The sequence below is a fragment of the Alexandromys fortis genome, unplaced genomic scaffold, assembly GCF_014885135.2.
Source record: "Alexandromys fortis isolate MF-2015 unplaced genomic scaffold, M_Fortis_MF-2015_v1.1 scaffold_203, whole genome shotgun sequence".
Taxonomy (NCBI): domain Eukaryota; kingdom Metazoa; phylum Chordata; class Mammalia; order Rodentia; family Cricetidae; genus Alexandromys; species Alexandromys fortis.
In genome coordinates, this window is record NW_026068080.1 from 2,531,913 (window position 1) to 2,546,626 (window position 14,714).

The following is a 14,714-nucleotide window of genomic DNA, read 5'->3' on the forward strand; positions in this document are numbered from 1 at the left end:
TTAGGAAGCTTCATGTCATATGTTTCCTTCCAGCGGAGATCTCCAGGTCACTGGCAGTGCCCACTGTACCTTCAACACTGCTCAGAAGGCCGTGGGGAAGGACAACTTCACCTTGATTCCCGAGGGCACCAATGGCACAGAGGAGCGGATGTCTGTCATCTGGGACAAAGCTGTGGTAAGGACTGATGATTCCCCTCTCCGTGGGTGTGGGGCTAATGTTGGCCAGGTGAGAACATTCTAGAAACTTGAACTTGTGAGATGGTATTTCTCCAAGGCAGTTCCTGGAAGCTCATTTCCTTCTAACTATGACATCTAAGTCCTGCGTCAATGAGGAGATAGCTTCCTCGATCCCCGCTGACCCACCCAGTCAACAGTCTTTGACTTCACTCCATTGGGAGTGTGTTGGAGAACTTCCAGGCTTCTGTTTGACCTGTTTTGGACAGATACTGACCTAGGGAATTCGGAAGCTTTTTCACTTTATGTTTTAAAATATAGTAACAGGTTTTCTGATTCTTAATGAATTCTTTAGATTATGTGAGTAAAATCACCTTGTGTCAGAGTTAGTCGACGGTGAGCGTTTTGGGGAATGTCTTCAGTTTTTTGCCGGCACATGTGTGCACAGTATGTGTCGGCCTTTAGGTAACATTAACGTCACACACACTACCTCATGGCCCATTAAGGGATTCTTAATATGTCATGAAACTGTCATTGTTCTTAAACCCACATGAAAAACAGGAAACATACTTTTAATCTTCTTGCTTGTTTCCCTGAGACAGGGTCTCACTGGGAGGCCTGGGTTGGCTCAAAACTAGCAATGTAGACCAGGCTGACCTCCACCTCAGAGATCCACCTTCCTCTGTCTCTTTAGTGCTGGGGTGAAAGGTGTGGCCACCATACCCAGTGGAAAACTTGATTTTTAATGGTAGATAAGGGTCTCTTTTTCTCCTGACACCAAACAGTCAATTTTCTATAATTCTTTGACTAAAAATTGGTGTTGTTTCTATTTTTTTTAAACTGAGATGAGTCACCATGTAGACATATCCTTGGGTACATCTTTAACTATGAGAAGTTTCCAGAAGTGACATCACCAAGTCAAAGGGAGTCTGTTAAAGACTGTAAATCATATCGTTAAACTTCCTCCTGCAAAGATTACAGCACTTGGCATGGCATACGACACTCCTCAGTGGGTATCAAGAGCAGAAGCTCAATACACAACTAACTTAGTAAATTGCATCTTTCTTACTTGATATTTAATTTCTTTGCTGAGTGGAATGAATTTTTTGATATGCCTTTTTGGCCATTTAATTTTTTTTTCTTCCTTGTTCTCCAGTGTTTAGAGCAGGTTTGGAAGGGAAGGACTTCAGGAAATGATCGGCCCTTACTGTATATCCCAGAAAGACAGGCTGGCCTGAGACTCATTGACTAGAAGCCCAGACCTGTGCCTGTCTTTGTTGAAAAGGAAATCCCAGAGTGCATTGCTTGTCAACACGTGTTTCTTTATTGCCGAACGTGTTCCACTTTCAGCTTTCTGACCTCTGCCCTCCCTGTGTGTGTGTGTGCATTTGCATGCATGTGTACACATATGCATGTGTCCTGTGCCCCACAGGTCACTGGGAAGATGGATGAGAACCAGTTTGTGGCTGTGACCAGCACCAACGCAGCCAAGGTCTTCAACCTTTACCCCCGGAAAGGTCGCATTGCAGTGGGATCTGATGCGGACTTGGTCATCTGGGACCCTGACAGTGTGAAGACCATCTCTGCCAAGACACACAACAGTGTAAGGCTTGCTCATCGTGGTTAGACATGTGTGCTGCAGGTACCGAGAGACAGGGCCAGTCCAGGGATTTGAGCAGGACCTCAGCTGCTTAGGAGTGAAGTTTCTCCAGGATGTGCTATGACTTTAGTCTTCCCAGGGTTGGACCAACACTTTCTTTATTGAGTTCCACGAGACTGCAACTCTTGGCCATGTTTCAGAGCAATGGCCTCAGTCCTTAGACATTTGGAGTCCCTAGAGTGACATTAGAACCCCAGAAGCTTCTAAAAGTCAGGCATCATTCCATTGCTCTGGTTTGGGTAGTACCTCTTGTGATGGGCTTCCTGAAAGGGACCTAGCTAGAGAGCAGTTAAGTGTCTACTCCTGAGGTGGCCACTGGGCACTTCCATTTCCCTGTCCCCCTTCCCTCAGGCCTGAGGTTTGATTGATAGCTATGCATCTTGTCCTAAAGGAATTCTGACCTCTCCTTTCATAGAAGAAATCATCCAGACATGGGGTCACAGTTTAATAACTAAAAACTGGGGAAGCTCTTGGTCACAGAGCTGGGGGATGTGCCATTAGCATCCTAGTGTTTTAACTGAGAACCAGGGGCTCAGTGAGAGTTTGAGGTATCAGATACCAGCAGTTCCTTGGAACACCAAGTGGGTAAGGGAAGTACCTTGGATGGGTGCTTTAATTTCTGTTTTTGGAGACAGGGTCTCATGCTCTATACTACACTGTCCTCAAACTCACCATCCTCCCGTCTCAACCTCCCTGTTGCTGGGGCTACATGTATATTATATTCCACCAAGCAAATAAAGTATTCTATGCCAGCTCATTACTCAAATCTTATTTTCTCCCCCATCTTGATATTTTATTTAGCTTTAGCCATATGAGCAAGAGACAGTTCTTACAATGCTGAGCTATAAAGGAGCATGGAAGTTACTTACTTAAATTTTTAACATGAACTCTTTAGAAATAGCCAAAGGGTAGAGAATCATTGGGGGTGTGTGTGGGGGGGGGCGTGCGGCAGTATTCTGAAAGTGTCTGCAAGTTATCCATGTGCAGTGCCTGCAGAGGCCAGAAGAGGGCACCAGATCCCTGGACCGGGAGTTAAGTGTGCTAATGAACCGCCCAGTGTGGGTGCTGGGAACTGAACTTTCAGATCTCTTGCGATAACAGCAAGTGCTCTTAACCTCTGACCTAGCTCCCCAGACCCTAGAGACACCATTTGTTGGGATTCTGTTCAACTTGTTCCCCAAGAAGGCAGATAAAGATAATAGAGTTTCAGTAGCGCTTACCCAAAATGCTTGGAATCAGAGGCATTTGGATTTCATAAATTTTCAGGTTCTCAGATGTTTGCATGAATGTGGATAGCTGGGCATCTCTAATCTAAAAACCTCAAATCCACAATTCTCTAAAATCCAGCTCACTTGGATCTTGTCATGAGTTGTTTTCCCCCTTCTTACAGGAACTGTTTGTGTGTATGGTTGTTGTTGTTGTTTGTGTGTATGGTTGTTGTTGAAGAGTTTGATGCATTAGTTCTGTTGTCTTGCCACAGAGCTGTCTCAAACTCATGCCCTCCTCTTCTGTAGTTAACTATGTACACACACACACACACACACACACACACACACACACCAGTGATACAGAGTCTAGTCAGTGTTGTCCATGTATACGTGCATTTCGAGCTAACCGCTTAGACTTGGGTAACTCCCCAGAAGCTAACCCCTGAAGAAAGGATGCTTCTCCCTCCCCGTCTCAGCGGTCACTGAATGCCTATAGCTCTCTGGGAACCTCTCCTCCATCCGGCAGAGCAGTGCGATCTAGGGCAGACAACCTTATTGTGTAATGCTAAAATCTGGCTCTTACACTGTCCCCTCTTCCATGCATTCACCTAGCCTTGGGTGTAGGCGCTGTGTCACTGTGTCCCATCTGGAGTCAGGTGTGGAAGTGAGTTTGTTGTTTGTTTTTTGTTTTGTTTTGTTTTGCTTTTAAGACTGGTTTCTCTGGAGCTTTGAAGCCTGTCCTGGAACTTGCTTTATAGACCAGGCTGGCCTGGAACCCACAGAGATCCGCCTGCCTCTGCCTCCCGAGTGCTGGGATTAAAGGTGTGCGCCACCACCGCCTGGCTGGAAGTGAGTTCTTAATGAGTGGAACGGATCTCTGAGTGAGGTTCTAAGTGACCAGCAGGTGCCACAGGGAGCACAATCCCTGCTGCTCCTTTCCGTGGGCCTGAAACCACAAGGATGGTCGGCCCCAAGTGCCGTAACGGCGTAGGGCAGGTCCAGGCATTTCTGAGACAGGTCTGGGCTTTCCGCCAGTCTAAATCCTCTCTCTTGGGCTGAAGGGTTTGGCTGGGCTCAGTGCCAGCTTCTGTGGCCCCTGTGGGTACTGAGATGGTGGGCGCTTCATGGGCAGACTGCTGGACTGCATGTTTATGGCTGGTCTTGCCTTGCTGGTTCGGCGTTAGCCTTGGTGCCGCGCCCGCTTAAACTTGTATCATCCCATCTTGGGATCCTCAGTGACGTCCTGAGGGTGAACCTTTCGTACGCGTGTGTATCATTTTGCGTGCCTGCTCTTTTCATTTGACCCTCTCACTGCAGGGTCTGGTGTGATTATCCCAAGTGGGGAGATAAATCAAGGAGAGGTGCAGAGAGCTTCAGTGACAGGTCTAATGTTACATAGCGATCTTGCGGTCGAGCCAGAGTTAGAAGCCTTCATTTTTTTGGCACCCTTCCCCCACCAGACTGCATGCACAGCGCCATGGCGGGGAGGGGTGGAGAAAGTGCTGTCCTCTTTAGTGGAGTGCCCTCTCCAGAGGGAATAAAAGGGACGGCCAAGGCCCATTAAAGACACACGTGACTGGGCAGGTAGTTGGCATCAGGACCTCTCTGCTTAGACAGAAAACAGGGAGGCATGAAGGTTCGGGAAGACAGTTGCTGCCGACTGACGCTTTTATCTGAACCTTTAGGGCAGTATCCTTGCCCTGATGTTTCTGAAGAGATGTGGCCCTTCCCAAATGTCTCATTGCCTTCTCCGGCTTCAGGGGCTGGCATTAAGGATGCCAGATGGCATTGCTCATCTGGTGAAGCACAAACAACAGACTCCAGGTCTGGCTTCAGTGTGGAAAATCTAACTTATCCATAACCCTATTGCTAAGCCTCCATTAGATTTTCCAAGATTCCAATGTGCTCTGTAATTTTTGGGAAATCCTATGACGTTAAAAATGCCCACGCTTGGTGGTGGCACAGCCTCCCATCTCAAAGGATGACATGAGGTCTGGGGTCCCATGCCAGGCTTAAATCACTCAGAGCAGTGGGTTCTTAACCTGTGGGTCTCAACCCCTTTGGGGGAATCAAACAACCCTTTCACAAGGGTTCGCTAAGACCATTGGAAAACACAGATATTTACATTATGATTCATAATAGTAGTAAAATTACAGTTATGAGGTAGCAATAAAATAATTTTATGGTTGGGATCATCATAACATGAAGAATTGTATTAAAGGGTCGCAGCATCAGGAAGGATGAGAACCATTGACTTGGTAGAGTCATGGTCCTGCTTCCCTCGGTATTTTAAAGGGGGGGGGTGGCTACAGAAGCCTTCACATCACCTCCTTGTTAGTCCACTAGCCCCGGTGCGTACATTGTTCATGTTCGGGTACCTGGGACCTGTGTGTGTGGAGACCGAGTGCAGGACAGGAGACTGGGGCTTTTGTGAAATTTCTCCTTTCATAGGTTAGGTGTGGCAGAGAAGCAGCTAAGGGAGATGAATCACAAATTAGGAAGGGATGGGAGCGAGGGAGACAGCACCTTGATCTTAGACCACCCTCCCACGCTCCCCAAAGTCATGTCAGAGGAGACAGGACTCTCCCACCTTGCTCTACACACAAAGATCCTTTATTGCGTCATTGTCGTCATATAAGCCTCGGGAGGGTGGCGTGGGAGGAAACCTAAAAGTTCTAAGGCAGGGCGTAAGTGACATGGACCACTGTTATCCAGCGCCTGCCTTTTGCCATGCACAAGACAAATACCGATGGTGAGATACATCTTTAGTTTCTGTACCACGATGCAGGAAAGCACCCAAGATGAGGGCACTAGTTAGGACCGGCATGACCTTTGTATGGGATCAGGAAGATGTGGGCCAGTCCTTGGAGAGGTGGTGTGGGAAAGCCCACCATGCTTCTCCCAGGCCCTTAAGGGTGGGGGTGGGGAAGAAGGTCCCACCTGAGGTTCTGAACTGGAAGCTGGCACTCATGCTGGCTTGGGGTTTAAATCTCACTGCCTGTGGGGGTCAGACAGCCTTGAGCTGAGAATGCCGTGGGTGGCACTTCCATAGTGATAAACCGCAGGACCTAGGGTACCCCCTGGAGCATCTGGCTTCCCCTAGGCTACTGCGCCTGCACAGCCAACTCTGATTTCAGGGACAAGCATCCTGTTCAGGGGGTCGCTGTGAGCTATGGTGTCCCCCGGAATCATGGAATCCATCTTTAAAGCCTCTTGCCTGAAGCCCTGCCCCTCCACTTTTGTTTACGGCAACACCCCACGTTTCTCTGTGGAGCCTCTGCACAGTGCTGAGAGCTGTCACTGGCTCTACCAAGCAGTGTGGCTTTGCCACATGGGACACATGCTGCTATGTCATTGTGGCCTTTCTCTGTACTCTGCGGGCACTGCACAAGCAGAAGCGGCCTTTGACCTGGGCGGTGCGGCCCCGCCCTCAACACGGATCCGCTAGCGTTTTTTATTCCCTTGGCCTGAGTTTCCCCAGAAGCACATCTGCTCTGTGACACATGCTAACCTCCAGCTGCAGCCATTTGTTCCCTCGGACAGCCGTGTGGAAAGAGCTGTAGGCCTCCTGCCAGTGCTGAGCCAGAACTCCGAGAACTGTGGACATGGCTCTCAGCTCAAAGCCTCTTGTTTTCCGGGGCTTCGCTGGCAAACGCACAGGAAAGCTTCCCACCCGTTTCCCAGGAGGGGGCGCCAGACTGCCTGTCTCCACTCTCAAGGCTATGAGCCCCCAAAAACCTGTGGGTCATTGAGGACTATAAACCCTCCAGGAAAACCTCCCACCCGTTTCCCAGGAGGGGGCGCCAGACTGCCGGTTTTCAGTCTCAATGACGTGAGCCCCCAAACACCTGTGGGTCACTGAGGACTCTAAACCTCCACCCTCACAGGCTTTTACATGTCTTACATGCCACCAGTCTATACTGTGGAGGACTGTGATTGAACCTTAAGCTCCTTATAGGCTTGTCATCCAGGCAAGGCTGTAGGAAACACGCCTCATTTTGTGGTTCAGCTGGACCTTGTTCAGAGGCGAGCCTTGGGAAGTCTGCCTGCGCTGGGGAGAGTTGGTGGACACGGTCTCCGCTAATGAAGAGCCCTTTCCTTTCCTCCCCATTCTGTTTCTCATTTCCCTTCTTTTTAAATTGCACTGGGGACTGAACCCAGGGCCCTGTGCATTCCAAGGGTTCTACCACTAAGTCCGTTCTGTCACTAAGCTACATCTCCACTCCATTAAAACAGCCTTGAACGCACTGTAGCTCAGGCAGGGCCTCGACTTGTGTGTGAACTTGCTGCCCCCGAATCCCGAGCATCTGGTTCATAGGTCTGCCCACAAGATCCAGCTGGAATAATTTAATTTGTAAAGCATTTACAGGCATATGTGCGCATGTGAGCACACACACACACAGACACACACACACACACACACGCACACACTGTCCATGTTATTACATGTTTGTTTTTCTCTCACATTTGGAGGTGGAAGTGAGTTGAGTCCATATTATAGACAGAAAGTGAGTGTCCCCGGGGTGGCTAATGGGGACAGGCTCCATCTCTGGGGTATACCAGTGAGCTTCATCAGCCTGATTCAGTCCGGGACAGGGCTTGCTCTGATGGTGGCCGTCCTCCTCTACCCCCAGGCTCTTGAGTACAACATCTTTGAAGGCATGGAGTGCCGTGGCTCCCCCCTGGTAGTCATCAGCCAGGGCAAGATCGTCTTGGAGGATGGCACGCTCCACGTCACCGAAGGCTCAGGACGCTACATCCCCCGGAAGCCCTTCCCTGACTTCGTGTACAAGCGCATCAAGGCAAGGAGCAGGGTGAGTGACCAGGCTAACTTTTAAACATCTCGGATTGAGTTTAATGCCGCAAGCATTCACTAAGTACCGTGAGTCAGAATACTGAGACGGGGGACAGAAAGGTAAAGACAACTTGACGTTTTCATCCCGAAACGTAACCTGCTGGTAGAGGAGGCAAGGATGACCACAGCTCTGACGATGAGTGTGGGGTAAAGACCCAGAGGAGGGAACCCCTGCTGCAGAATCACGGAGGAGGATGCTGTGGAAGAATACGTTTGGGTTTTGAAGTTTACATAAGAGTTTCCCGAGCCAAAGAACCCTAGGAAGATGGGATGCGATGGGTGGAAATCCGACAGTGTGTTCAGGGCGTGGTTAGCACTCCGGAACGGAGGTGGGGAAGGGGTGAAGCTGTTAGGGAAGTAAAAGAAGAGTGAGATTAGAGAGCTAGACAGTTTGACCTTGAAAATGACCCCAGACCGTCTTCACAGTGTGATCAGGGGCTTCTTGAAGGGTTCAAAGATGATGTGATCGGGTGGGAAAGAATTGTAAGAAACCAGCAGAGTAACCCGTTGGGGACCCACCTTGGGAGGGAGGGCTTTGGCCTGGAACTTCAGGGGCTGGTTGCGTATCTGTGCCTATTGTACTTGTCCATGGGGTGGGGGGCTCCACGGGCATCCCTGGTCTGTCTCCTAGTTCCCAGGCATCCCTGGTCTGTCCCTTAATCTCCAGGCATCCCTGGCCTGTCTCAGCTGCTGTTCCATCGCACTGGGAGGGTTCGGGGAAGATGTCCTCTGTGAATGTGACACGGATTGTGGGGTGATTGTGTGTTTCAGCTGGCCGAGCTGAGAGGTGTCCCTCGTGGCCTGTATGACGGACCTGTGTGCGAGGTGTCTGTGACACCCAAGACGGTCACTCCTGCCTCATCGGCTAAGACGTCCCCTGCCAAGCAGCAGGCACCACCTGTTCGGAACCTGCACCAGTCTGGATTCAGCTTGTCTGGTACGGCCAGGGCTGGGCGGTTCTGGGTAGGTTCTGTAGAGCCAGTAGGTTTTGTAGTAGGTTCTGTAGAGCCAGTCTGGGACTTCACAGAAAATGCAAGTAACAGCCGTCTCGTTCTTTCCCCGATGGGGAGCGCTCCAGCCACCAGACGTGAGTCTGTCAATGACGAACTGGGCTTCAGAGTCTTCAGATCAGATTTTGTGCCGTGGGATGCTGAGACACCCTTTGAGACCGAAGGGACAGTTTCTGGTCTGTCACGTCCATTGTTAAAGAGGGACTGTGGCAGATGACTGTGGAGCCTGGACTCTCTGCAGCCTGCCTCACTCAGACCTTTTGTGCCTCAGCCCTCACCTGTGTGGTGAGTCTCAGCACCTGCTCCCTGTGGGCCTGCTGTGACATCCACTGAGTTAACTCATGTTAGTTGCCCACGGCAAAGCCACTGGACATGTGTGACCCATCTGCAGGGGTAAAACCTGTGACAATCCTCTTGGTGACAGAAAAGTAGACTTTCTGTCTCGGAAACTTCCTTCCCCTCTTTCTTCTGGCCCACGATGGGGCCTTCCGTTCCCCCAGCTTCCTAAGCTTAGACAGACATCCACGTCCCGTGGCCTGTCAACAGCACGGTTTATTACACACACTCCCTTTTCTTGCCACATCTGCTGGGTTTTAGAACATACCTTTTGTGTTACTGGTGGATGAGGAATTTCCCACTTTCGGGACTCTTCGAGGTGTTTTGGTTTGGGAGACAGGCCCTTAAGCCACAGTTTTGTCCCTAAAGTATGAGATCCGTCACAAGGCCTATCTATCGCCATGTTATTTACCTAGATGGCGCAGGTTGCCAGACCTTTCTGTGGAAGAAATGCTTGCATTTTTCAAATTAGAAAAGTATCATGTAGATAATGAAATATTTTGTGACTAAGACCCAGACCCAAACATAACATGTGGGCAGGGCAGATGGCTCAGCAGTTAAGAGTAAACTCTGATCTTGTGGGGGACCCAAGTTTGTTCCTAGCGACCATGCTCAGGTGGCTTGCAACCACTTGTAACTCCATCTCCAGGAGATCCAGTGCCCTCTGCTGGCCTCCTCAGGCACTGCACTTATGTGCATGGACCCCACCCCTTCCTATGAAACAAACACACAGTGCATCTGTGTTTCATATATACGTGACAAAGTCTTGAAGGGGATTTCATACAATGTTTTTAATATGCCAGGTTTGACTACAGTCCGTCCTAGCAGGTCAGGTGTGGAATTTTCCACTGTTACATCATGTCAGCTCTCAAGTGCTTTTAGAGTTTAGGGCATTTTGGGTTTGGGAGCTTCAGATCCAGCATTCTTGACCCGGACCATTTGTACTCTTCCTGAGTGAAGAGCCGTGGGTCCTCAAAGAGCCGTACTCACTAGGACCTTGAATCTAACTGCTTTCCCCGGAAGATATCGCTTGCACCAAGTATGACCTGTGGGCTGAATGGGGGTCCACTCTACTTCCTGTAGTTTGAACCTTTAGTGAGGTTTGGGAGAAGGGGTAAGGTTGTGTGTGCTTGGTTCAGTTTTTCCCCCAGGAGTGTACCTGAGCAGACCTCAGGAGTCTGATTTGATTTCACCTTTGTTTTAACTTTTTCCTAGGTGCTCAGATTGACGACAACATTCCCCGCCGCACCACCCAGCGCATCGTGGCGCCCCCTGGTGGCCGTGCCAACATCACCAGCCTGGGCTAAAGCCCCTGGGCCTGCAGGCCACATGGGGACGGGGGATGGGACACCTGAGGACATTCTGAGACTTCCTTCCTTCCATTTTTTTTTTTTTATTTTAAAGAGCCTGTGATAGTTGCTGTGGGCAGCCAGTTCCTGGGGCTTCCTCTTGGGCCCCCCACACTCGGTCTCCCCTTGGAGTTTCTGAATTCGCTCACCCAAGCCCCTACACAGTTGTGAACACCACACCCAAGCCTAGTCACCCACCCCACACGGAGCTGCATCTCACACGCAGACACACACCACCAAGCAGATCCCAGCGAGGGTGCCCCACCACACCCTCGGCTGTGTGGTTAGCACCTTCCTGTCCTGGGAAGATATAGTGAATTGCCCTGAGCTGCCTTCTTTTCTTTTAAAATATTTTTTAAAAAAGGGTTTTCTTTGTGGGGCTGGGGAGGGATGGGATGGGGAGGGATAAGGGAGGGTTTTTTTTTTAATACTAAATTGAAAGCCTGATTCAATATTAATCCACGGGTCTTGAACTGGACATCCTAATGATGCAATTATGTAACCATAGCGCAGATCCGAGGTTGGCAGGCTGCTGCTGCCCCTCTGGAGAAGCTCCACGCATCTCCATTGCCATCCCTTACTCTTCCGGGTCAGCTGTTGTGAAGAGGCGAGTTTTCTTCATTGACCTAGATTTTGCGGCGGATTAGACCTTTTGAGGGTTCTCCTCACCCTTTTCCCACAACTTCTGTCTGTTCTGGCTTTTTCTCCTGCACTCACGGAGAGATTGTGATTGCTTTGCGTTTCCCCGACAGTGTTTTTTTCTCCTTACCCCTTGGCCTGCCCTTAAAGCCGGGCATTGCGATTTGGCCGCAGGCACAGCCTGGGAGGACCCTACCTAGTTTTGTACCCACGGCCATAGTTTTGTGCGGTCCAGGTTTCTGTTAAGATTGGTGCTACCCAGTTCCCATCACTAGGAGGTGTCTGAGTTTGAGGCTTGCCAGACACAGGGGTGACCTGGATTACGATACCAATATTGTCATGTGTGGGCCCAGAGCAGAGTCACATGTGCGGAAACGTGAAGAAGAATTAGGCCGCAGAAGTGACAGGGGTCCTGGTCAAATCTGTAAATCCAGTTCTCAAGCTCATATGACCCTACCAAGCTGAGGCCAAGTGTCTCTGTGGAGGAACCAACCAAGCTGGGGCCAGTGTCTCTGTGGAGGAACCCTTCCCAGTTTTTCCCAGGAAAAGCTGAGAATTCTCGAACCCTAGGTCTCTTCAGTGTGTGCATGCATGCGTGTGTGTGTGTGTGTGTGTGTGTGTGTGTGTGTGTGCAGGAGGGAACATTTCTTTTTCTGTCCAGTTATTTCAAAAAGTCTAACATGATGTGGGAAGCCCTTCTAAGGGTGGAAATCTTGGGGGGAATAGTTAGACTTCAAGCCTGTTTTACAAGAGGAAAAAGCCTGTCTTAGGAAACAGTATCTCATGGGAAGAAAACTACGGATTGAATGCATGACCCACTTAGAGACCATTGTCACCTCATGTCTGTCACCCTTCCTCTTCCTGTCGCAGTGACAGCTTTTTCACTAGCTGGCTTCTTTCTGTATTTGCCGACTTCTGTCATACTTCCTTCCAAACGTGTTTCCAGGTCCGTGTGAGCAGTGTTAGGTCCACAGGCCCTTTACGAATCCAGTCTGCTGTGTATGTGAGGGCCTCAGAACACAGTGACGCTTCGAGTGTCCACACATTTTGCCTTTGGGGTTATTGGTTGGGGTTTTGGTTTGTTGTTAACTTTTGTTGTTTTTAAAGGTAACCGGCACTTTTAAACATTGGTTGACTTAATATATTTGCTTTTCTCCCGCCCCCGTTACCTGCACTTAGAGAGGAAATTTGAACAAGTTGGAAACCACCTTTCTGTTCGTTTGTTTGGGTTCTGAGAAACCCTCGCAGCTCTTCAATTCTCACCGTCTTCCTGCTGTTTCTTGTTCGGGGCCGTGGCCCTGTCGGTTGCTTTTAGATCATTTTCTTAAAAACCAAACCAAACCAAACAGTTTCAAACCTGAAGATTCCCGCAGTCCGTGTAAGCATGTTTGCCCGTCGGCTCGCTCTCTGTGTCTGTTAAATGAATGTCCAATGTAAATGCTAAGATAAGTCAGCACAGTGTCTCAGAACTGAATAACTGCAGTGACTTGATGCTCTAAATCAATGTAGGATTTACTGCTAGATGGTTTTTAACCCTTGAACTTGTGATTGTGACCCATGAGGGGGGGGGACCTTTCAGTGCTAAAGCTGATCATGTGTGTAGCCAGGAAGGTACTTCGGTTTTTTTTTTTTTTTTCAAAAAAAAATTTTTTTGTTTTATTTTTTTGTAACCGCTGTCTTAATGGCAAAATAATTATGGTAAAAATACAAGTCTCGTGTTTATTATTCCTTAAGAAGAAGTCTGTGTTATATTACCACTGAACACCCAATAAAGCAGAATGTGGTTGTTTCAGAGGCGTTGTCTGTATTGAGACCCTTACAGTGTACCTGCTTCCTCTCTGAAGTTACTCATGGGGAAGCTCAGGGCGTGGCTTAGATTCAGGCCGTGGACCAGCTCCTGAGTGCTTACCCCCATGCCACAGGTTGCTATGGAAACCCTGGTGGCAGGATGAGGTCTCATCCAAGACAATGCCACATCTGGGGGCCGAGGGCCACGGAGGCTGAGGATCAGTGTCTGAAACCCCATCCTGGAGAGGAGGACCTGAGCATCCAGGAGTGCCACGCCAAGTGCAAGCTTGGGATCCAGGTGGGGCCACATGAGCTGAGGCAGGTGTTCTGGGTAGGCGCTGGGCTTCCTTCCAATGTTTTTATGAGAAATCTTCCAATTAGTTGGGGGGGGGGGAGGAGAGAAAGAAGACCGCCTAGTGTGTCCTGACACCTCAGGGGAGGCGATGTAAAAACGAAGAGTGAGACCTAGGCTTCTACCCTCAGCCCAGGGTGGAGGATGCTGGTAAGGGTGAGAGGCATGCTGGGCTCTCAGTTCCGTGCTTCAGGTCGCATTGGCTCTGGCTGAAGAAGGAGCGTGCTTTGGGCGCCCTGGAACATCCTATGATAGGGCTGGTTTACCCCTGGGCCCCATAACACCTTGTAACATCATCATCATCTAAACTGGATATGAGGTAAAATTCAGAATCATACAAGCCCAGCCTGATGGTTCATTAGGATAAATGTCAAACACTCAGGAGGCTGAGGCAAGACTGGGTGACGTCATGAGGTCCTCCCTTCAAGAAAATATCAGTGAAAAGAAAAAGACAGTGTTATTACAAGGAAAGAGATGAGATCAAGGCACCTGCTTGGAACCCTTAAACACTCCCAGTGAACTACAAAAATCAGTCACAACACTGACTATAGTTAAGAGTGAAATGGTCTTTAATTGAGATGGTGGTTCCAGAACGAAAGGCTTGGGTTCTCCTGGGAGCCAGTGTCGAGTATGTGGGGCTGCCTAACAAATGTGAGAAAGGGGAGCGGGAAGTCTTCAACATGAGGGACCTGTGTGGGGATAATGAAGAGCCCAGCTCCATCCCGTCATCTCCCAGACTCCACTCACACCAAGAAGGGCCTGTGGGCTCTAGCTCACAAGGCCACTCAGCCCCTCAGGAGACTGCTCTGTGCAGGATAGGCCCCACAGAAGCCCCTTCAGGCACTAAGAGGTGCGGATCTACTTGGACAGGGACTGAAAGTGATCCAGATACTGAGCTGTGCTCCAGGCTGTGGCTGGGAGCGTCTCATCCACTGTCAGCCACTCTTAACGTGGCGAGGGGGCATGCTGGAGGAGGCTGGTCTAGAGATGGGCCAGGTAGCTAGTGGCATGGTTAAGTCCAGGCAACTGTGTTCCTGTTGGTAGATTTCACTCTACACTAGTGGTTCTCCATCTCCCTGATGCTGTGACCCTTTAATACAGTTCTTCATGTTGGGCTGGCTGCCCCCTACCCCCCCCCACAACCATAAAATTATTTTGTTGCTACATCGTGACTGTAATTCTGCTACTGTTATGAATTGTAATGTAAATATTTGATACGCAACCCCCATGGGGTCGTGACTCACTGGTTGAGAACAGCTGTTCTAGACACATGCATAAAAGCTCAAGGAGGACGGGAGAAAATATGAGGGGCGAGCTAGGAAGTCTGTGACATGCCTCGCCTT

At 49.6% G+C, this 14,714-nt stretch overlaps 1 protein-coding gene across 1 annotated transcript in view; it reads left to right on the top strand.

Annotated features, from left to right (window-relative positions):
• Nucleotides 1-13,023, top strand: part of Dpysl2 (dihydropyrimidinase like 2) — a 66,998-nt gene extending 53,975 nt beyond the window's left edge. The window contains exons 10-14 of the mRNA XM_050121861.1: nt 34-175; nt 1,607-1,777; nt 7,677-7,856; nt 8,669-8,834; nt 10,459-13,023. Of these exons, the coding sequence (XP_049977818.1) occupies nt 34-175; nt 1,607-1,777; nt 7,677-7,856; nt 8,669-8,834; nt 10,459-10,550 (751 nt within the window). The 3' untranslated portion in view covers nt 10,551-13,023. The remainder of the gene's footprint in view (nt 1-33; nt 176-1,606; nt 1,778-7,676; nt 7,857-8,668; nt 8,835-10,458) is intronic.
• The last annotated feature ends 1,691 nt before the right edge of the window (nt 13,024-14,714 follow it).